The 22,332-nt window shown below is 60.7% G+C and overlaps 1 protein-coding gene across 3 annotated transcripts in view; it reads right to left on the reverse strand.

The window, feature by feature from the left end:
- Positions 1–7,581: 7,581 nt before the first annotated feature.
- The window catches only part of NPHP4 (nephrocystin 4), a 106,599-nt gene continuing 91,848 nt past the window's right edge, over positions 7,582–22,332 (reverse strand). For 2 of the 3 annotated variants that reach the window (XM_039253247.1, XM_039253246.1), the window contains exons 19-30: positions 20,635–20,760; positions 18,088–18,299; positions 16,422–16,648; positions 16,132–16,303; positions 15,295–15,378; positions 12,112–12,268; positions 11,541–11,626; positions 10,902–10,987; positions 9,881–10,052; positions 9,092–9,271; positions 8,714–8,857; positions 7,582–8,140 (exon numbers count right to left, since the gene is read on the reverse strand). In XM_039253247.1, the coding sequence (XP_039109178.1) occupies positions 8,000–8,140; positions 8,714–8,857; positions 9,092–9,271; positions 9,881–10,052; positions 10,902–10,987; positions 11,541–11,626; positions 12,112–12,268; positions 15,295–15,378; positions 16,132–16,303; positions 16,422–16,648; positions 18,088–18,299; positions 20,635–20,760 (1,787 nt within the window). In that variant the 3' untranslated portion in view covers positions 7,582–7,999. Of the gene's footprint in view, positions 8,141–8,713; positions 8,858–9,091; positions 9,272–9,880; positions 10,053–10,901; positions 10,988–11,540; positions 11,627–12,111; positions 12,269–15,294; positions 15,379–16,131; positions 16,304–16,421; positions 16,649–18,087; positions 18,300–20,634; positions 20,761–22,332 lie in introns of those variants that run through there. The other variant, XM_039253249.1, reaches the window with a different exon arrangement.

A 22,332-nucleotide genomic window follows, 5' to 3' on the forward strand; every position in this document is an offset into this window, starting at 1 on the left:
GGACCTCGGGGACTGTAAGTGAGCAGCGATGACCCCGCTGTGTTCCAGGGATACAGAAATAGAACAGAGTGTCTGGGACGGATGGACGTCACCCGGCACATGAGAGATCCCTGAGACACAGCTGTTGAATGAATGATGAATGAACGAATGAACGAATGAATGAATGAACGAACGAACCAATCAACTCACACAGACTCCCAGCAGAGCCCAAAATACCACCTGCTGCCCTGCCAGCCCACATGCCCGGGGAGACTGGCTGGCGCTGGGAGCACCCCACCCTCACATCGGCCCCCCACATCCTAGAGCCTACAGTCCGCCTCTCCTTGGGGGCCCCCAGCCCAGGACACCTGCAGCAGCGACCTCCCGGCTGAAGACCAGGCCCTGACTGGGGCCCCGAGGGGGTCAGGGAGAGGCTCCCGGGGAGGTGGCTGTTCCCTGGGGACCGGGGCCCCCTCTCCAGTCCGTCCCAGGCCCCCCCTCGAGGCCAATACTTCAGATCTCCTCCAGATCATGCTGCTTCTGGAAATAAACTATTTCCAGCAATGCCTGTTTCCAAATCCTCATTGATTTTGTCTGTTTTCCCAGCTTCCTTTCACAACGGGGTATTGCAGGTGATGGACGGGAACTCACCCCGCATTAACCCGCCTCCCCAAAGCTCTGGCCTGCTGGGGTGCGCCGAGGCCTCTCCCCTTCCTACCCCGGGGCTGGGGGGAGCCTGGGACGTGCAGCTGGGATTCGGGGAGGCCCAGCGGACCTGTCCCCACCGCCCTGCCCGCCCCGCCTCTCCTTCTCTCGTGCGGGACGCGGCGCCAGACACACGTCCTCTGAGCGCCTTCATCCTCAGAGCGCGTGTGAGGGGCACTGCTATTGTCCCACCTGACGGGTGAGAAAGTCAAGGCTCAGACGGTGAGTGAAGGGCACTGGGGGGATGGAGACCTGCCTGTGATGAAGGCACCACTCTTGTCTGTGAAGGGCTCATCAGGCCTTGCTGACCAGGAAGCTGGGGCTCAGAGGCTGGCCGGTCCCCGGGGCCGGGGTGAGGAGTGGACATTCGAGTGCAGCGGCCAGGGTCGCCTCTCCCCTCCCGGCTCCACACTGGGGACCGTTAGGCCCAGCAGTCACCTCACACGGAGAGGACGGGGGACCCCACCTCACAGGGAGCACAGGGGACCCCACCTCACACGGAGGACGGAGCATGCCCAGAGAGACCCCGGAGGAGGGATGCGGAGCAGACGTATGGCCGGGGTCTGGATCTGCATTCGTTGCTCCCCCAGAGGGAAGCCCGGGGCTGAGAGACAAAGTGGAGGAGGTGGGAGGAAGGCCAGAGACTTCGCCTGGAACAGCATTGCCGTCCCCCCTGCTGACGGGTGAACCCGGGAGGCCACGGGACTGGGTTTGGGTCCCCTAGGGTCTCGACGACGTCTGCTGGGGGCCTAAGCTGACGGCCATGTGGAAGCAAGGAGAGCCGCCAGGAGGCGGTGTCTGGCCGGGCCCAGGAAGGAGAGAGCAGGCAGCACAGGTCCAGGCCTCCTCTCGCTGCCGGTCTGACCTTCAGCATGAAAGGAGGCTCTTCCTTCCCTCTTCCCTTAAATGTGGTCAGAACCCGGGTCGTGGGCAGGAGCGCGTCGCGCTGGCGCCCGGTTGTCTCTAGGTTGAATTCTCGCAGGGAAATGCATCTTTAGATCCGTGAGGCTCAGGTCAGTCCAGGACGGCAAGCGAGGCCGCCTCTGTCTGGGAGGGCTCCGCCTGCGGGCCATTGCTCAGATCCACGCCACCCCTCCCCCACCCAGACTAGAAATCCAGACACTGGGCCACATGGGCCCCAGTATTCAGTGGCCCTGGCACAACACACGCTCAGTCTCCCACCGCTCTGGAGGCCACAAGTCCTAGGGCGGCGGCAGTGGGGGGCGGGGGGAGGCTGGTTCCTTCCGGAGGCCCTGAGGGAGCCTGGGTCCCAGGCTCCGCCCCGGATTCTGGTGCCTTCCAGCAACCCTTGGTGTTCTCGGCCGTAGGTGCATCGTTCCATCTCGGCCTCTGTCATCACATGCTCCTCCATCTTGTCTGTGCACCCCCGTCTGTCTTCTGTGAGGACGCGCTCGCTGGGTTTAGGCACCGCCCTGCTCCAGTGTGATGACATCCCCGTCACTACCTCGACGACATCCGCACAGACCCTATTCCCCAGGAAGGCCCCATGCTGTGGCTCCGGGTGGACATGAACTTCGCAGCGCACGAGTCACCCTCCACGGGCAGAGTGCCAGTCCCTCGGCCCGTTTTCCAACCTGTACCAGGTTTCACGTCCCCCTCCCAGCCTGAATCAGCGTCCCCCCGCCCAGCGACGAGGAGGTGAGGCTCCTTGGGCTCTGAACAGTCTCCCGTGGAGAGTTCACATGTGGCCTTGGGGTGAGAGCCAGGGGCCCACGTGGCACTGCCGGCAGATACGCCCCCAACTACTGCGGCTTCCAGGGGATGCGCGGCTCCGCCCTCCTCAGCAGGAAGGGCCTCAAAATCCATCGCCGGTCCACCCCAGCTAGGGCAGCGTGACCCCACTGGGCTCAGGCCTTGCCAGACCCGGGACGCCCTTGACCCCTCTCGAGGCCCATGGCTGTCTCCCTCCCTCTCCTGTCTCTGCGAAGCTGTCAGTGCACATGCCTGAAAATAACACCGATGCCACTCTATTTAGGTTGTTGGGCGTCAGACCAACAGACGTACCTCGGCCCTGTACGGGACGAGGAAGAAAAGGTTGTTAAGGAAACATAATGGTTGTTTTCTCCAACCTCTTAGAACCTGGGGCGACGATTTTAAAAGGCGCCTTAATTTATTTCTAAATCGGGACAAAGACAGCATTAAATCATTATTGGACATGAGAAAAGCAAAGCAGCTAATCTGGCTTTCATCTGACTCCATTTAGTTAAAAGTGGCTTTCAACACGGGTGGGAGGAGGAGGAGGAGCAGGAGGGAAGAAATATGATAATACCCAAAATGCCTTTGATGGACATGATAAGGTTCCGACTGAAAGGTGGTGGGGCTCTGTGTGCGCGAAGAAAGCAGCTTTCTCATGCAAATCCCCTCGCTGCCTGGGAAGCCAGCTGTACCCTGGGACCGGAAATGGCACGGCACGGAGAGTCCAAGTGCAAGGCCTTGTCTAGGCGGAAGGCTCCGGGTTCATGAAGGAGGGGAGAAGGCCCACCTTTCACAGCCCAGACTGCACAGCAAACCTGACCTGGAGCCTGGGCTGCATCAGGAGAGCCCGGGGCCAGCTCAAGGTCATGGTGCTGACCTTTATCTGACACTGGAACTCTGTCATAGAAGAAATCTCTGTCCTTTGTGAGAAAAGACAACGGAAGGAAAAGGAGGCGGGAGGAAGAGGCTCAGAGGCGTCAGGTTTTGAAAAGCACAAGCCCCGCCTTGTGCCCGATGCTCGTTTCCCGGAGGGGCCCCAAATCCTTACCTGTACCCAGAAGAGGGCTCTGTCCACCACGGTGACCAGAGGCCACAGACCTGCTGGGGATGGGGCAGGGAAGAGGAAAAGGATGTCTCTGCGTTGACAAGCTGCTTTTCTTTTTTTTTTTTTTTAAATGTTTTATTTATTTCTAGGAGACAGAGAGAGAGACAGTGTGAGCAGGGGAGGGTCAGAGAGAGAGAGAGTCACAGACTGAAACAGGCTCCAGGCCCTGAGCTGGCAGTCAGCACAGAGCCCGACGCGGGGCTCGAACCCACGAACCGCGAGATCATGACCTAAGTGAAAGTCGGACGCTCAACCGACTAAGCCACCCAGGCGCCCCGACAACCTGCTTTTCTGACATAACCAAGCACCCTCCTTGCCCGCTGAGCCCAGCGTCCCTGTCCCAGCTGCACAGACACCGAGGCCACCAGCCTGTTCACGCAGATGGCCCACACCCTCGAGTGGGCACAGGGACAGGTCACTGGGTTAGAGCAGGTCACTTACTCAGCCCCAGGTGCTGGCGCCAGGGCAGGGCATCTGTCCACCCCAGCCCCATCAGCCCCTGGTGACCCAAGGACCAGGTCCAGACTCCTCCCTGCAGCCCAGAGGCCCCTGTGAGCTGCCCCAGACCCTCGATTCCTGGCTACTCCTTTTCATCCCATATTTTGCCTGACATCACCCCCCCAGAGAGGCCTCAACCTCCTTCCTGAAATAGGAAACCCCGGGGCACCTGGGGGACTCAGTCAGATGAGCTTCGCCCCTCGGTTTCAGTTTCAGGTCATGATCTCAAGGTTTGTGAGATTGAGCCCCACACTGGGCTCTGTGCTGACAGCGCAGAGCCTGCTTGGGATTTTCTCTCCCTCTCTCTCTGCCCCTCCCCTCCTCTCTCTCTTTCTCTCTCTCAAAATAAATAAAAGCCCCCTCACTGCTTTTTCCCTTCACAGACTTCACTGCCATCTAACCATATAGGATGTGCCATTTTTTATCGCCGGGGCCCCACGAGGAGTTCCTGACCGGGGGCAGGGACCGCGTCGGTCTTGTGGCACCGCGTACCCCCGCCCCTGCACGGAGCCCAGCACAGAGGGGGCCACGAGTCCGAGTCGGGGGAAAGAAGGAAGGAAGGAAGGAGGGGGTGACGAGTAAGTGAGGAGATCTCCAACCTCTCCTTCGTGAACCCACGTCCGCTCTGGCTGACTGCACCCGTCCTGCCAACGGTGCTGGGCGCTCCCGGGGCGCCAGGGGAGGAGCCCCGCACAGGCCGGCCCGGGAACGCCCGGAAGGGCACTGCCACCCAGCGCCTCCCACCAGGGGCAACACCGCCTTCGTTTGGTGCCACCGTCTGGGCAGAGGCGAGTCCCCAGCGCCGGGCGCACCGGTGCGGCGTGACAGCGCGCTTCACAGAGCACTGTTGGGACACCTTGGTCAGTGTCCTACTTGGACACCCAGCACAGAAGGGCCCCAAATGACCCCCTTCGGCCCTGTCTTACAGCCTAGACGTGGAGTAAGGAAGGTCGTGGGCCCTCAGCTGTGCGAGGGCAAAACAGGACTCGAGGTGGATCTGCCTCCCCAGGAAGAGCATTCGTCCTGGGACTTCCCAGATCTTGGAAGCATCTGGAAGTGGGAGGAGATGGAGGTGAAAGGGTCCAGTGCCCCCCCACGGGCGACCCGTCCTCACCCCGTCTCACAGGACAGCGAGCACAGTGACCAGATGCTCTGGCCAGGGCTCGGCAGCGCGTCAGGTGTGAGGGCAAAGTCGGGGCCTCTCCGCTCGGCCAGTTCCAGCCTGTGAAGCTGGGGGGTGCGGGAACCCAAGCCCTCAGCCCCCGGCCACTGGGCAGACAGACCCGAAACCCCGACCTTCCGCTGGGAGCCGCACCGCACAGGCACCGAGGGGCACAAGCCACGAGCGGCGGGGAGCGCGGGGTCTTCAGGGAGGGCTCGTCTCCGTAAAGAGCCCCGAAGGCACCCACACTTCAACGGCGTGCGGGTCCCTCAGGGGCAGAACAGGAGAGCCACCTCCCTCTCTGCTCCCTTGAGAAGACAGCCTGCTTCCGTCACCCCCCATCCGCTGCCCCCAGGGAGGCCACCCTTCCCCCTCAAAGACACACCCACCGTGCGTCTGCCCTCGGACACCCCCCCTCCCGCCCTCGCTGTCCCCGCGTGGCCATGCGACCACAGACACGCAGGGCTGGCCTGCTTCTGTAGCACGGGGGCCCGCCGACCCCTGCCCACAGCCCAGCAGGCCCTGAGAAAGGGGTCCCCCGACTCCTCCCGTCTCTCCCTCACCTGATTCTCCCGCGGCCCCAGTGCGCTGTCACCCAGCCCCAGCGCGGACCCGGACCCGGGTCTGGGCAGCTGCTGATGCTGCAGCTCATGCAGCTGCCGGGGGAGGAGGAAGTGGCCCCGAGCCCCCTCCCCAGCAAGAGGCATGGAGAGAAACGGAACACAATGGCTTCGTAATCATGACGGAAACCCCGAAGTCATCTAGGAGGGCACGGCCCGAGCGCTCTGGCAACACAGCTCCCTGCCGCCCTGTCCCCCGAAGGGCCTCACCATCCTAACTACAGCCGCGCAGCCTCGCAGGGACAGAGGACGGCTGAAGCGAGGCTGACCGAGCCGGGCCACCGCCGCCCCCCACACCTCGACGGGCCAGAGCGGCAAGGCGGCCCCGGCGGTGGCCCTGAGGGACAAGACCTTGCGACCACAGCTTCGCCACATGGGCTCGGCAGGTGACACGTAACAAAGCCTGGAGGTCTCCCTGGCAGGCCCGGGGGGGGGGGGGTGGGTGCTTGGATCTGGGCCAATGTGCCGGGACTGGCATGGGCTGCAGACAAGAGAGCTCCTGCTCTGTGACCCGAGTGCAAACTTAGACGCCCCCCTTAGGAAAGCACGGCATGGGGCACGCAAACAACAATAGGGACGAAGATGAACTTTGGTACATCGTCATACGGTAAAAAAAAACAAAAAAAAAACAAAAAAACAACCCATAAATACATCTGGTGGACTTTCCCTAGAATCCGACGTCCACGCTGAGGTGCAGGCTCTGGGACAGGGCGTGGGGTCCCTGCCCGGCAGAGGACGTGGGCGGCAGCTCTAAATCAGCGTCCTCGAGGACATCTGCTGTCCCGCCCCTCCCCTCCCCTCCCCCCCTGCTGTCCCCCCTCCACCTCCCCTCCCCCTCTGCTGTCCCCCCTCCCCTCCCCCTCTGCTGTCCCGCTCCTCCCCCCCTCCCCTCCCCTCACCGTAGCGTCTGTGCAGTCATTTGTGAGCACCTCCGTGCCCTGGGTCCTGCTCCCCTAACTGTGGGGACACCACCCCCCGCCCCCAGTGCAGGATGCCCCCGAGCCCCGCCCCCACAGGCTTCCTCTCTGCTGGTCTCGGCTACTCGTCTGCACATGTGGACGCCTGGCCACCGCTCTGCTGCCTTCTCACCACCCCAAGGTAGGAAGAGCCCAGCTCTCCGCCTGCCAGGGCTCGGGATCCCCTGCTTCCTTCTTACCGTGTTTGCAATGAACTGAAAGCAAAGCTTTTGCCATAAAATGATGCTCTGCCCCTCAGTTGTGCTCCGTTCTCTGTCCCCAGTGTGCTCCCGGCCCGGCCAGTTCTCAGCTTCTCCAGCAGCAACTGTGGCAAAGGCCACACTTGTCCCCCAAAACCCACCCCCACATGCTCAGTAGTAAGGCCCCCCGCTATCAAGACACATGACACCGACAGAAGAGCAGTTCCCAGGCCCCGTGGAGCTGGGTGCGGCTACGTGACTCGGTTCTGGCCGAGGGGACTCTGGTGGACAGAAAAAAGGCCCAGGGTGTCCCCATCCTAATCCCTAGAAGCTATGATGCGAGACACAAAAGGGGACATTTGGGGCGGGAGTGAGGAAGGATCTTGGGGTGGAGCGGCTAGCCTGGATGTCCCAGGGGGGCCCGATGTAATCACAGCGGTCCTTGTAAGGGGAGGTCGGGGTGGGTTGCACCCCCACCCCGGCCAGGTCCACACTGCCTCCCCAGGAGGCCAGAGGCCCCAGGCCACCCCCCTGTCCCTCAGCCATGTTGACCTCGAGGCAAATCCAGGCTTATGCCTGATGATGGCCAGAGCCTCTGACAGTGGTGAAAACACCAGAAAGCACTCGAGAAAACCATCAGTAGAGAAAACCGGGGAAGGTTTAGTATTTCACCATAACTTAAAAAAAGATATGTAATAACACCAATATAAAACACTGCATAGCAAATCACGTTTGTACAAAATCCAGTAAGAAAACATAATTTTATCATTTCAGATGATTCATAAAATACATTTTGCTAAAAAGCAAACCAACGTCATGAGCACTGACGGTCTCCTGGGCGTGGCAGAGACACGAGCCTCGCGCTTCTGGGCGCCGTGCCCTCGCTGAGGACGCTGGTGGGGCTGGCGCTGGCACGAGAGCCCGTCGGGAGCGTGGCGCCCCTGCCACCCTCGGGCACACTCACCAGTGGCCCCGGCGGGCACGGGGGGAGGAGGGTGAACGCGAGCCTGCCCCTGTGCTGCGGCAGGAGGGCCGTGCCGGCGTCCGCAGCCGCCACCTCACTGGTAGGTGACCTTCACGCAGAACGCTTCTTCGTTCTTGTCTTCGTGGTCGTTGATGTAAATCAGAATCTCCTCCTCCCCGGGGCTCCGGCGAGGCGCAAACCGCAGGCCAATGGTGTAGGTCTCTCCTCCCCCAACCTAGACGCAGGCGAGCATCAAATCCTAGCCCCACCCCAGCCTCTCTCTCTGTTCCGGCAAGTTCGACGCAGGCAAACCCAGGCTGACAGGGGCTCTTAAGCTGAGGCTCCAGCCCCGGGTACAGGGCGCATGCGGGGCCTCCAGGCTCCAGATGTTCTAGATGTTCTGAACTATTTCCCGGTGTTCCCGGCCACAGCTGCTCCTCCCACGTCCCAGGGGATGCTTCCCAACTGAGGAAACCCCCTCCCCTGACAGGCCGCATCCCTGCACCTGCCTTAAAATACAACAGAGAAAAGGCTAACTTGCAGGGCGCTTACGGGTGAAGGGGCTGGTAACTGAGGGCAGGCTGGCCACCAGAACCCCTACAACGGGGCCCAGACGTGGGGGCCCCAGAGGCGCAGGCAGAAGAGCTGGATGAGGGGTGCCCACCCCACCCCCCCAATTCCGAACGGCTCTACTCCCTCCCGGACTCTCAGGACCACCGTCATGAGACGGAACTGCTCCTAGATGGGGCGCGCACCCCCACACCGCAGAGCCCACAGCCCCCCGCACCCCCCCCGCGGTGCCGCGCACCTGGAAGGAGTCCTCCCTGAACTGCAGCAGGTCGGGGTGGTCGCTGAGCAGGCGGTAGGTCCGTGGGGAGGGGTACGGGTTGGTGTAGGTGACCCGCTTGTTGGCCCCCTTGCCTTCGCCCGCGGCCAGTGTGATCTCGAAGGCCTGTGAGGGCGAGGACGGTCACCCTGCCCGACCCGCTCAGCTGGTGCAGCCCAACACGGGCCACGTCCAGGAATACGACAGACGCCCACTCCAGGGGCAGCCCCACCACCACCCCCAGGCCACGGGCCACGGAGAAGGCGACTCCCGCCCGAGCAGGGCCGCAGGAGCAGGTGACAGTCAGGTGACACACCACCCGTGCCCCGCGGCCACCACACTGCCCCCCACCCGCCTGACCTTGGAAATGAGAGGCGGGCGGCACGAGAGGCACACGAGCCACGAGGCCACCAGCTGGTGGCAGTCCACGTCGACCAGGTTGAGGTGGATGAACCGGCCCCCCGGCCGCCGGGGCCTCACGCCCACGTCCAGGTCCAGCACCCCGTGAGGGGGCAGCACGAACACACCTCTGGGCTCAGTCTTCAAGGGCAGAAGAGAAGCGGGTCAGGACACGGCCCTCACGCCTTGCGGACCACGGCTTCCTGGACGCCCACGGCCCAGGGGACAAAGGGAGTCCCAAGGGAGCCCAGGCCGTTCCAGGGTGGGGGCCCGTGTGCCCTGCACGAGGTCAGCAGGGGCCCGGGGACGCCACATCTGAAGCCCGAGCAGCCTCGCCGCCAGCGTCACAGCGCCTCACGGTCCGCATTGCCACCTCCAAGGGCCAGGGCGCCCAGGTGTGACAGCCCCTGAGCGCCAGGGCCGCCCCATCAGGGAGACCCCCACGAGCTCCTCTCTCCGCCCTGGCGAGCGGCAGGGGGTCTGCACCGCCTGCATTACCCAGATGCACAGCTGTGGCTAAATTAACCCCAGAGTTACTTTTAACATTTGCCCTCCGATAACCCTCAATATTGGCCTTCGGGGCTTCTAAGTCACTCATCCAGGATGGCGTGTTTAACCATCTGGACGAAGACGGCCGAGCCCCGAGCCTGTGTCCTCGGGACCCAGCTGGCTGCAGCCGGTCCCCACGCCGTCCGTCCGCTCCCAGGGTGGGGTGAGGATGAGGAGGCAGGATAACACCCAGCGACCTACTGTCAGCTCCTGGGGGTGCGAGGGGAAAGCTCGCACTCTCCTAACCGCCTGCGTCCCCCGAAGGACGAGGGACAGGCGGGTCCGCTGGCCTGTGACGCAGGAGACGTCCACGCGCTGTAGGGAGTGGAGGTAGACCTGCCAAATCTGGACAGGGGTGGCCAGCCAGCGGTCCCTGCGCGGGACGGAAGCCAGGATCAGCGCCGGTGGGGACGGAAGCCAGGAGGAGGCCGGGCGGTGGCCGGGAGAACGGGGGCCGAGGACACAGGGGAGAGCCCAGCCGCGGGCACGTTCCAGCCCAAGGCGGGTGGCTCGCACCACGTGGCCTCTCCACCACAACACCCTGCGTGAGTGACGACACAGCCTCTGCCAGAGACCAGCGGGAGGCACACGGGGGGCACGACACAGAAGTGTGCGGGGGCTGGGAGGCCACGCCGGCCTGCGCTCGCGGCCATCCTAGCTGCCTGGTGCCCCAGGGCACCGACCCTTTCCTGCACGTGGGCTCAGCAGCGGCCCCCTCGTCCATACAGCCCGAGACGGGCCCCGAGCGCAGTTAGCCTTGTCGGAGCGCCGTGCGTGCTGTTTGGAAGCCCCCAGCCTGTCCCGTTTTAAAGGGTTCTCAAGGGGCTGGGACAGGAGAGTTCTGAGGAAAAAGGAAAAGGGTCATTTCAACGGAGTGGGAGAAACAAGAAGGTGATGTCATCACCGTCTCAGGCATCGAAGGACAATGGCCGCCACCTCCCATCTCCCCTGGTTGGAACCGGGCACCATTCCGGGGCAGACGCCGCCCCGGGTCTCTCTTTGGTGGGCTCTGTGCGTCCCCCAGGCCACCGGCACCTCTCTGAGCAGAGGGCGCCCTTTGCGAGGCGCCTGCCAGCCTGAGGTCTCACGTCCCGTGGCCAAACGCCTGACAACGACCCCGTCAGGAGCTCAGGGAGGCCTAGGCCGCCCCTTCCAATGCCAAAGCCATTTCTCACCCGCGCCTGCCCCTCCAGGCCTCCGGGGTCCCGGTTCTCGGACTTACATGTAAACGAGGACAAAGAAGTCTTTGGTCTCCGGACTTCGACCGCTGGCCACCTTCAGGAACACGTCCCGCGGCTCCCCAGGGCCCTGCTGGACGCGGGGCCACCGTGGGAACACCGCCCACCTGCCCGCCCCGAGTCCAGCCCCCTGAGCCCGCACGGAGTGAAAGCAGCCATGAGCCAGGCTCCCTTCCCCCCGACAGGTGTTTAATTTTCAGTATTAGTCAGAATTTGCCATCTTTTTTACTGCAAAAAAAGAAAATCGTTAACTTCCTGATTCCATATTGAGTTCAATAATCATATTCTGCAGGAGATTTTATCCAGTTTCCTAACCAGTCATAATATAATTATTGCCATTATTCTTTACACAATGGCAATTAATAAGTGGCTTAATTACCACTCACTCTATTCACTCTACTTCACGCCTTTTTCCTTTCATTTAAATTCAGATAATCAAAGAACTGATCTACTTGCAGAAGAGATGAAAATTCACACATAAAGCTCCCGCAAGGATGTCCAAATAGCCCTCGAGCATCTTCGAAAGACACCACTTCACGGAAACCTCACAATGAAGAGGCCGCAGGAGGTCAGGGGCCTGGATGACAGGCGGCTGGCTGGGAGACGGGCTAAGCGGGACTTACCACATTCTGGGTCTCACAAATGACGTTCGGGTCGCTACATCGGACATGGACCTGGGGTTCCTCGCCTAGTCCTCCCACGGGAGCGCCTGGTGTGGATTATCAAAACAAACGTCTTTTCTGAACAGCCTGGCCCGTCATAGGTGCTCAACACATGTGACGCCCTACCCCGGTCCCGCCTGCTGGGGCACTGGCACCTGGGGCCTTATCCAAAGGGAGGGACCGAAGTACATGGGGGACGGGGGTGGAGGAGGGGACTACGGCGCCAGGCACAGGAGGCACCGGGCCAGAACCACACGGGTGACTCGGCAGCGGGAGGCACAAGGCTGCTCCCCACACAGCCCTCGGGGCCGAGGGTCAGCCAGCCCAGAACACACCTGGACATCTCGGAGCACGCGACAAGGTGGCCATTTCAAAACAAAGGCAGGTGGCGGAATTTACGGGTGGGTCACAGGCTGGAGCCTGAGCATCGCAGGACAACACAATGATGCCACCCGTCACCCTCGGGGAAAAGCCTCTGCCCGTGTGTGGAACCCAACAAACGCCGCAAGCCGTGGGGACACATGGGACCTGCCTGCAAGCGCGGGCCAGGGCGGCAGGCGGATGGCCTTCTTCAGGAAGGTGAGCTCCGGGTGGTAGAAGCGGAAGACCTGGTCCACCACGTGGGGCTGCGTCTCCACGGTCAGGCAGAGCACCGCGAGGGGCTTGCCGCCGCCGCCCCGGAACAGGACCTGCCGACAGCAGACGGAGTCCGCGTCAGGACTCGCACCAGCAAGCCACACCCAGCAACTGCCAGTGACAGAGGTCTGCAGCCACGTCCCCTCCACCAGGCGTGCGCCGGGCAGGCGGTCTGGGGTCTGGCGCTAACGGGCGGCCATGTGATTCCAGACGGTAAAAGGAGGATGTACCTTAACCAGAAAGGCTGGAATTATAAACTTCCACTTAAAAAAAAAAGTTAGGAAAGCTCTCTACCCAAAAGAGGCGCTGCTGTGGACGCCTGACAAGTGTCTCTATTCCCTGAGCTCTCAGGCCCCTGAGCGAGGCCGGGCCGCAGCCTGACACCCGGGGCCACCTTCCCTCATGCACAGAGAACCCGTCCACACTGTGGAGTGGGCACCCCTCCAGCCCTGCCCGCAGAAGCCGCCCTCTGGACTCCTCAGGCACCGTCCTGGCATTTCTTTGCTGTTTTCCCACAAAGCTGTGCATGGTGGTGCCTATTTGGAGCTTCACCTGAAAGGTCTCCTTCCCCGTCTCACGCGTGCTCACCCGGCTGGGAGAGCAGCTCCTGCAGGCGTGTCCACGGGTCATCATCTGTGCCCGGACCCTCTGGTCAGACCTGCACCCGACACTGAGGCTTCAGGCTGAACAGCACCACGTGTGTATCTGGCTGCCGTGCCCGCTACAGACCAGGCTCTGCCCCCCCACCCTGTTCTTGTGGCTGCGCCCCCCAGACCAGTCTCTGACCCTGCTCTTGAGGCTGTGCCCCCCAAGCCCAGGCTCTGCCCCCTCACAGCTGGGCCTCCCCAGACCACATTTCTGCTCCTGGAAGCACAGGGGACAGCCAGGCTGGGGAGAAGGGAACCTTCCGGACAGCCTCACACAGCGACCTGCCCTTGTCCACCAGCGGCAGCTCCCCCACAGCGGGGCTTCGGTCCAGAGTGTGATTTTCCACACTACTGACCCTGAACGGCGGGATGGCGCCCTCCTCGAGATGAGTCTCGGGCTCCCCGCCCACGCTGAGCCTCGAGTCTTAGAATTTCCAGTTTCTTCCCTCTGTTCCCTAGCACAAGGCAGGGACAGGTAGCCACTTTCTGCCGTTTCTACCTTCTTGAAGGCTTCGAGTTCACCCACGCAGTGACCTGGTAACATCAGGAGCCAGCCTAGTTCACAGTACTTTGAAAGGGAGGGCAGTGCCAGAGGGAGGGGAGTTCAAGGCCGGCCACAGCCGAGAAGCAGCGAGTATAAACCTGTGTTCACAACGAGCCTCCGAAACCGGACCGCCTCTGGAGGCTGCTAGGGCACAACTCATGATTTTGAAAAGTGATAAATAAAATGAGAGAGTCCAGCATGTACCCTGACTTTCTGGTGTGAAATATATTTCAGAGCAGGGACGCCTGGGGGGCTCAGTCGGTTAAGCGTCCGACTTGGGCTCCGGTTGTGATCTCGCGGTTCACGAGTTTGAGCCCCACATTGGGCTCTGTGCTGACAGCGTGGAGCCTGGAGCCCGCTTCAGATTCTGTGTCTCCCTCTCTCTCTGCTCCTCCCTCCCTCACACCCTATCTGTCTCTCTCAAAAATAAATAAACATTTTTTTAAAAATTAAAAAAACAAAAGACATTTCAGGGCACCCACACTGCTGGTGGGAAATACTTATTTCTGGCAGAATCACAGCAAACAAGCACAGAGAGGAAAAAAGTGGAATTTCCCCATTTTCCACCCTGAAAGTGAGTGTGGGCAATGAATCTGAGGTGGGCAGCAGTGACGAGGCGGAGGGGTCAGTGCCCAGCCTCACACTGCCCAGAGCCAGGCGAGCACAGAGCAGACAGCGGCAGCACCGCAGGGACACACTGTCCCCGTGCGTCAGGGACACGCCCCGAGGCAGTCGTGGTAAGCTCCTCAGATCCGTGGGGTTCGCCTTCAAACTCCAAGTTCACGTAAGGAAACAGCATTAGCTCTCAGGTTTCACCGGCAGCCCGAAGTTCCTTAAACGAGGCAAAGCGGCGCCTCCGCAGTAAAGGAAGACAAAGCCGTCCGCCCTGGGACGAGCCGCGGGCACCAGCTGCCACGGTGAGCTGGGGACACAGGCCTGCACTGGGGAGCTGGCCTCTCATCTGGGACTCACTGAAATCTCATCCTGGGCAGCGACGGGGCAAAATCTTGTTGCTTTTGTTTTTACTTTCAAACTACTTCAGGGGCGCCTGCGTGGCTCAGTCGGTTGAGCGTCTGACTTTGGCTCAGGTCATGATCTCGCGGTTCGTGGGTTCAAGCCCCGCGTCGGGCTCTGTGCTGACAGCTAGCTCAGAGCCTGAAGCCTGTTGTGGATTCTGTGTCTCCCTCTGTCTCTCTGACCCTCCCCTGATCATTCTCTCTCTCTCTCTCAGAAATAAATTTAAAAAACACTAAAAAAATTAAACAACAACAATAACAAAAAAAAAAAAAAAAAACTACTTCAAACAGGCATTTGTCTCCCGGAGAAAAGCTTCAGAAACTCCTAATAGAACAGCAGCATCCCAAGCTCTCACTAAGAACATTCTAGAACATTCTAGAGCAGCTGCTGTGTGTGCAAACACACCTCCCTTGGAGGCAACAGGGTCCCCAGAAGTAGCACCCGCTCCTGCATGCACTCTAGGGGATGCGGGGACACGGGGACGAGGGTCACGGGGCCCGTCTGACCCCCAGTGTGGGGCGGCCGCGTGCTGGGATGGCTGTACTTCCAGGGCTGTGGGGTGGCACAGAAAACCGAGAGCTGCCAGGTGCCAAGTGGCCAGCTTGGCCTCCATGCCAGACAGCCACCCGGGGCTGCACCAGTGTTGGCTGAAGCAGCCACCGCCCCATCAGGACATGGAAAGTCCACCTTTGGGGTCCCGCTCCACCACCAGCCTCCCTGGCAGCAGGAGCAGGGAAGGGCCGAGGCCAGGACCCAGCAGCCTGAGGAACAATGGGAGTCAGGAACGCCTCACCGGGTCTGCTCGGAGGACACCTGGCTCTGGCGCCGAGACCCTCGGGATGCCTGGGACCCGAGATCGCCTGCCCCCTACCTTGGCGTGCTTGGTGGGCGGTGCTCCGCACTTCTGGGGCGATCCGGGGTCTGTGTCCTTCTCAGACCTCAGCTCCGCAGGGGCCTGAGAGAAACCCGTAGGCACCAGTGGGTCGCGGCACTGGAGTCGGAGGCTGACAGGCACTATAGGGACAGCTGTCACCCTGCGGCCCCCGTGCACAGTTTCCTTTTCATGATAAGCATCCGGGCGGCCGCTGTCATGAACCAGCCTCACTGCCCCGAAGAGGAAGCAGGGGCTGCCATGAGCTGCGCAGGCCCAGCCACCAGGCAGCCCTGCTGCGCCTGGAGCCTGAGGACTGACATCACTGTCCCTACGACCTCCTGTCCCAAAGCTGCATCCAAAGAGCCTGCAGGGATCTGTGCGCCTCCCTTGAAGTGAGGAGCCCCGTCCTACAGAGCTGACCTTAAAAGTCAGTAAAACAGATGAGCCGCATCCCCGCAGCCTCCCCGTCACGTACCACTCACACCTCCCACTGAAGACCCCCATGCCCGCCTTTCCTGCAGCACCACACACGCTACACAAGACGCGGGCAAACAGCATTAACCAGGGAGCACAAAACGCTGGAAAGTTTCAGCCCGTTGGCTCTTCTGAGGGAAGGAGTGGTTCTGGGTCCACGGAGATGAGAGCACTCAGAGGGGACGGTCCAGCCCTTCCCGAGGCCCGCCGGGGATGCGCACGCGCAAGGGGTGACACCCAAAGGTTAATGAGCCTTTGGGCAGCACAGAGGAAGATGCAGAAATGCCCTGCCGCCCCTCAGCCCCGTGGGATCCCCCCCGAGCCTGCCCAGCCCGCCGGCCCAAAGGGTGGCCTCCCCACCTGCCCCACAGAGAAGGTCTGGTATTTGAAGGGGACGTGGGCGGTCTCCCGGGGGCGCAGGAAGAGCTGTGGGGCGAGGCCGCCCCGCAGACGGAACATGTCCTCCTCCACCGGCGTGTGTAGCTTGGCCGCGTCTTTGAAGTAGCGCCACTCCCGACTGTCCGAGACGATGCTAGAGGGTGGGGGGACGCGCCGCTGAGGCAGAAACGCACTTCCAGGCAGTGCCCTGCCCGCCCGCTGGAGATGGCGCTGGGGACAGAGGACCCCGTTGGGGCTGCCGCTCTCCGCACCTCAGCTCGGGGTTGTCCACCTCGATGGTCACCGTGTGCTGCGCGTTGTGGGGATTCTGAAGGGCAAACTCGAAGAACTCGGCGGTGCCCAGTGTGACGTGGATGGTGTGCCTGGTGGTGATGGCCAGGCTCAGCGCACTGGTGATGCTCTCCGCCTTCGTGCGCTCCCGATAAGCAGCGATGACCCGCAGGTCGCGGGCGTGCTGTGAACGGATGCTCTGCTGGGCCTGCACAGGGGAGACACGGGTGCCCAGCCAGGCCAGTCCTGGCCTCACTCTCCCTCTTGAGGGCTATCTGGCCACCTCCCCACCCTCCACCCCAAATATCACATTTTTCTGGAATCACCCCCCCCCTTCCTCAGCCACCTGGGTTGGACAGGACTGGCCCGCTCCAGCTCCAGAGGACAGAGAACAAGGGGGCTACACAGCACTCCGGACCCCTCTGTGCCCTGCCACGGGGGGCCCCAGGGGAGGTGGGGTCTGCCCCGCATGCTCCCAAGAGGCTACATCTGCCCGTGAGACCAACTCCCCCCAGGGCCTCGAGGCTGGCGTCCAGGTGGAGTGGGGAGTTAGAAGCAGAGGTTGCCAACAGAATGGGAAAAGATAGTTGCAAATGACGTATCAGATAAAGGGTTAATATCCAAAATCTATAAGGAACTCACCAAACTCCACACCCGAAAAACAAACAAGCCAGTGAAGAAATGGGCAGAAGATATGAACAGACACTTCTCCAAAGAGGACATCCAGATGGCCAATAGACACATGAAACAATGCTCAGCATCCCTCCTCATCAGGGAAATACAAATCAAAACCACGCTGAGATACCACCTCACGCCAGAGTGGCTAAAATGAACGAATCAGAGAACTCTAGATGCTGGCGAGGATGTGGAGAAACGGGCACTGTCCTACACTGTTGGTGGGAATGTAAATGGGTGCATCCTCTCTGGAAAACAGTGTGGAGGTTCCTCAAAACATTAACAATAGAACTAACTCCCCTAGGACCCAGCAATAGCACTGCTAGGAACTGACCCAAGAAATACAGGAGTGCTGATGCCTAGGGGCACATGTACCCCCAATGTTCATAGCAGCACTCTCCACAATAGCCAACACATGGAAAGAGCCTACGTGTCCATCACCGGAAGAATGGATCAAGAAGATGTGGTTTATCTATACGATGGAATGCTACATGGCAATGAGAAAGAATGAAATCTGACCATGTGTAGCAACATGGATGGACCTTGAGGGTGTTATGCTGAACGAAATAAGTCAGACAGAGAAGGACACATATCATACGTTTGCACGTATAGGAGGATTAGGAGGAACTTAACAGAGGACCGTGGGGGAGAAATGGTGGGGAAAAGGGAGAGAGGCAAACCATGAGAGACTCTTGAATGCTGAGAACAAACGGAGGACTGATGGGTGTGGGGGGGAGGGGGTGATGGGCATGGAGGAGGGCACTTGTGGGGATGAGCACTGGGTGTTATATGGAAACCAACTTGACAATAAACTATTTGTAAAATAAATAAATAAATAAATAAATAAATAAATAAATAAATAAATAAATAAAAGAAGCAAAGGTTGCCAATGAAAGAGGAAAGTGTCTCCTCAAAATGGAGATGGGATAGGCTGACTGCACAGGGCCACCCCGGGAACAGACGAGCACTCACCAACAAGCTGGCGCCCTGGCCGCAGGGCTCTCCTCGGGACTCCTGGAGGCGCACGGACCTCATCCGCTCCAGCTTGCGCCTGCGGACGGCGTCCCCCTCGTGGCCGGTGCCCTGGGGACCCGTGCTCCTGTGGTGCGAGGGCGCGAACAGCATGGCAGCCAGCTCACAATCCACGTCAGCCAGCTTCTGCGCCTGGACCACATTTCTTACTTCTGGAAGGTTCAAGAGGGAGCAAGAAGTTGAGATGTTGAGTTTACATTCTTTAAGCAGACCCCGCACCAAACCTCCAGCCCTCCCTGCACCTTTGGAGATGTGGATAAAGGTGGTAACCTTATAACCTGGTCTCCACATGTCCCTCCCTCCCTTTACCAGCCTTTCAAATAAAGGAACTGATCGTGATCTTTACAGACCAATTAATACACCATTAGATGATTTTCCAGAGGAGAAAAAGGTCAGCGTTCTAGAAGATGAGGCTCTCTGGGTTCTCAAGGGCCACCGACACTCTCACCCAGGACAGGAGCCACTCTGCACTCTCAGGTCCTCAGAGCCACCTGTGCACTCCCATCAGGAATCAGGGGCTCTAAGGAGTTGCCCACTTAGCCTGAAGCCCCCAGGCGACTCGGGTGGGTGGGCTCAGACCAGGCCTGGCTTCAGAGCTCGTCCCCTTGACTCTGCACTCAGCCGCCCCTAGACAGCCGGGCCCCGGGGCACCGACTCTGTTGGGGGCCTCTGGTCAAACCTCGGACATACACAAAAGCCGTGTTTGCAAATGGAAGCCAAAATAGGCCAGGCGCCAGCAGGCAGAGGGGCGCACTTCCTCAGGTGACAAAGCCACGCGTGGCTCACACCAGGTCACAAGCTGACACACGAGGTTCCCAGACCCCCACTTAGCTGGTGCAGGCGGGCAGATGAGGAGGAGCTCCCATCTGAGGACGGGGCCTCCCTGACTCCCAGGACCAGCAGAGCCCACAGGAAGTGAGCACCCTCCTGAATCGGCCGTCCAGGCCTGCACTGCTGCCGCGTCTCCAGCCTCCTACTGACACACTCCTCACAGTGGCCAAGTGACCTTCCCCTCACTCGCTGTCACGCATAAACCAGTACGATTTCCGGGGGCTTCACCTCCAATCTATTTTAAAGCTGTTTAGTTGCTTTTCAGATACCATGACTGGTTTAGTCTAGTAACATGTCCACCCCAGAACAATGTCTCTCCCGTCTGGGGTACAGGCATGTGGGGGGGCGAGCCCACCTGGGTGGGGTTTGAGCAGCCTGAGGCCCGCAGTCCCGAGGGGACGGACCGGACGAGACGAGCAAGGCTGGGGAGCTCACGTGACACGCAGCGTCACCCAGTTCCGAAGAAACCAGAAATGGGATTTCAGCACCTTGGAGAGCCTCCCTCAAAGTCTGCACACGGTCCTGCTCCCCGAGCCTTGCCCGTTGAGGGAGGACAGGCTGCCTGGTGAAGCCCCGTCCTCTGGCTTTGATCAAACAGGGACTGGGTGGGGGACTCCTGACTCAATTCACTCAACAAACCTGCACTGGTCATGGCCAGCTGAGCTGCCCTGCAGAGTCCCTGACCCGCTGGGCCCCGAGCCCGTGCCTTTCACAAGCACTCCCCAGTCTGTTCACGGACCAGCCTGGGATGGAGAAATACTGGCCCCAAAGTGGGAACCCTTAATTCCCACCCAAGCTCACCTCCCTCACCCACACTGGGGGTCACATCACACGCCCTCCTCTGACTCGGACACTACAACGAGGGAGCCCGAACATCTCTCATTCTGCCTGGATCACAGCTCTCAGGCCCCTCGAGCACCTGGACCCCCAGGGTCCCTCTCCCAGGAGAGCGTACGAGCCCCCACAAAGTCTTGGTTGGAGTTTCAGGAAGCTCGTGGGGATCCTGGAGGCCTTAAGGCTCTCACCAGCCATAGCATGGACGCCTCATCTCGGCCACAGTCTCAAGGCCAACAGCGTCAGAGGACCGTCCACATGGGAAGGTCAGGGCAATTGTGGATCCACACCAGGTGGCCTGCACCGCAGGGGACACTGCCCGGAGAGCACCCCACTTTTTGCCCCACCTTGCTTCCAGGTCTGCGGGTCATTTAAGGGGACGGAAAACTCTGGACACTCCCTGCTGTGAACGTTCCCAGCAAGCACAGGCCTTTACTCCCCAGGCTCCAAAACTGGTTTACTCCTCTCCCTGACGTGGGATTTTCAAAATCGCTTCTTAAAAATCACTCTCTGTACATCCTGACCTTCTCTTCATTTCCTCTTCCCCTGCAGATGGGCAGCTAACCAGAGCCAGACGCTACCTGCAGGACTGGAATCTGCTATGAAACGGCACAGACGGCCTCCGGTCTCGAGCGTGCCGAGCTGGGGTGGCCTGTGGTCCACTGAGGCAGGCCCTGAGCTGGACGCGACAGCTGCGGCTCTGCCCCCAGATCCAGAGGGGCAGCAAAGCCCCATCCAGGCTCCATGCACGCACCCCACCCCAGCCCCCACACCAATCTCACGCACAAGGGACCCACCCACCCCAACCCACTCCCAACTCACGTCTTGGCCCCCCACGCGTGAGCAGGCTGCCTCCCTCGAAGTGGCCAGCTCTGTCGTTCGAGATGACCCGTGACCTGGAAGGTGGCAACGTGCTGGAACTCCTCACTCTCTGCTCACACACGTGACCTAAATTAGAAACAGCCCAACAGAAGGTATTAACGCTAAAAAGGAGTCTGATGAGAATGTCAATACTCCCTGCAGGCAGTTCTGGTCTTCAAAGGGCCCGTCCACCTCCCCAGCCGGCTAACACCCCAAAACCACACACTGAGTCGGGAGGTGATGGGCAGGCTGGCCACCGCATATGTGGACAGCAGAGTCCGCTTCCCCACAGCGAGCTAAAGGTACTCGGGGCGCCTGCCCAGACTCACGCCTTGATCTTGGCAGCCCCGTGACGTGGGACGGCTCACACACCCCGATGCCACCCTGCTCCAGGAAGGCCTCTGTGCCCATCTGCAAACATCTGACAACACACCTGAAGGTAAAAGAGCCTCGAAAAGCTAGAATCTTCTGTAGCTGTTTCTATAAAGAAGCTTGAGACAGAAGCATGTGCTTCAGAGGGGTGGGGTGTGAGCCCAGAGGCAGAGCACAGGGCACAGCCGCCCAGGCTGCTAACTGGCCCCGGGGGCAAGGGGTGCCTGCCTGCAGAAATGCTCCTCCCGAGAAGGAGGACGCGCTGTCCTCTGCCCAGATGCAACTCCCACCGCCGGGAGGCAGGGCACAGCTGAGGGCACCGGATTCCCACATGAAAAGCTCCCGGCATCCGGCGATCTCTCAGGGAACAGCACCCCCTTCCCGCCTCCACTCTGCCCCAGGGAGGACAGGACGGGGCGGCTTCCCTGCTCCATTCCGCCCTCCTCTGCCTGTCTTCTGCCAGAGGCTCGTTCCCGAGGGCGAGCCCAGTGCTGGGCGCACACGCACACCCATCACCACGGTGTGACAGGTCCTCCGCCCCAGTGACAAAGGTGACGTTTTCATGTCCAGCTGCCTAATACGAGGGTCTCCCTCAGTTCGGAGCTGAGGCTGGGAAGGAGACGCCTGTCCTTCAAGGAAGGTCGCGTGGTCTCTGCCTGCCACCAATGGGGCCGCCCCCCGGCCGCCCCTGCAGACCCCAGGGATGGCGGCTGGGCCCTGCTGGTGCAGCTGGGGACCCCAAAGACGGGAGCGTGACAGCACCCCACTCTCAGGAGACCAGCGAGGACAAAGGCTCCGATCTGGGGAAATGCTCGATTCAAAAATGACAGATCACCACCTCTGGCCAAAGCAAGGAGTGGCTCACTCGGCATGGTTTAGAGGCCAGCGATAAACGGTAAGCAGGGTCCTCCCCTCTGGGGGCTTCCGTCCTTCCCATTTCAAATTCCTTGGTTGTCTTGAGTGTTTTCTGAGCATCTCGAACCAGGCTGGCCCCTCCCCCAACCTTCCTGTGACAGGAGCTGCTCCTGGTCACCTGCCCTGCTGCCCAAGGTGCTCACAGCTCCACACGCAGCCCCGGTAGGGGGTCAGCACGTCCACGGTCCCCCACGCCCCATCGGGGAGGCCACCGCACAGGGGCAAGTGTGGCACATCCACAGTCCCCCACAGCTCCTTCTCCGACGCAGCACTGCACTTCAGGCCTGGGGAAGCGCCGGGTGGCGCCACCTGCCAACAGCAGGCAGAGGAGCCGGCCCGGAGCCCAGGGGCTGCCTGCCGGGTGCACACAGA

This window comes from Hyaena hyaena, unplaced genomic scaffold (genome assembly GCF_003009895.1).
Source record: "Hyaena hyaena isolate Hyena2069 unplaced genomic scaffold, ASM300989v1 scaffold_443, whole genome shotgun sequence".
NCBI classification, from domain to species: Eukaryota; Metazoa; Chordata; class Mammalia; order Carnivora; family Hyaenidae; genus Hyaena; species Hyaena hyaena.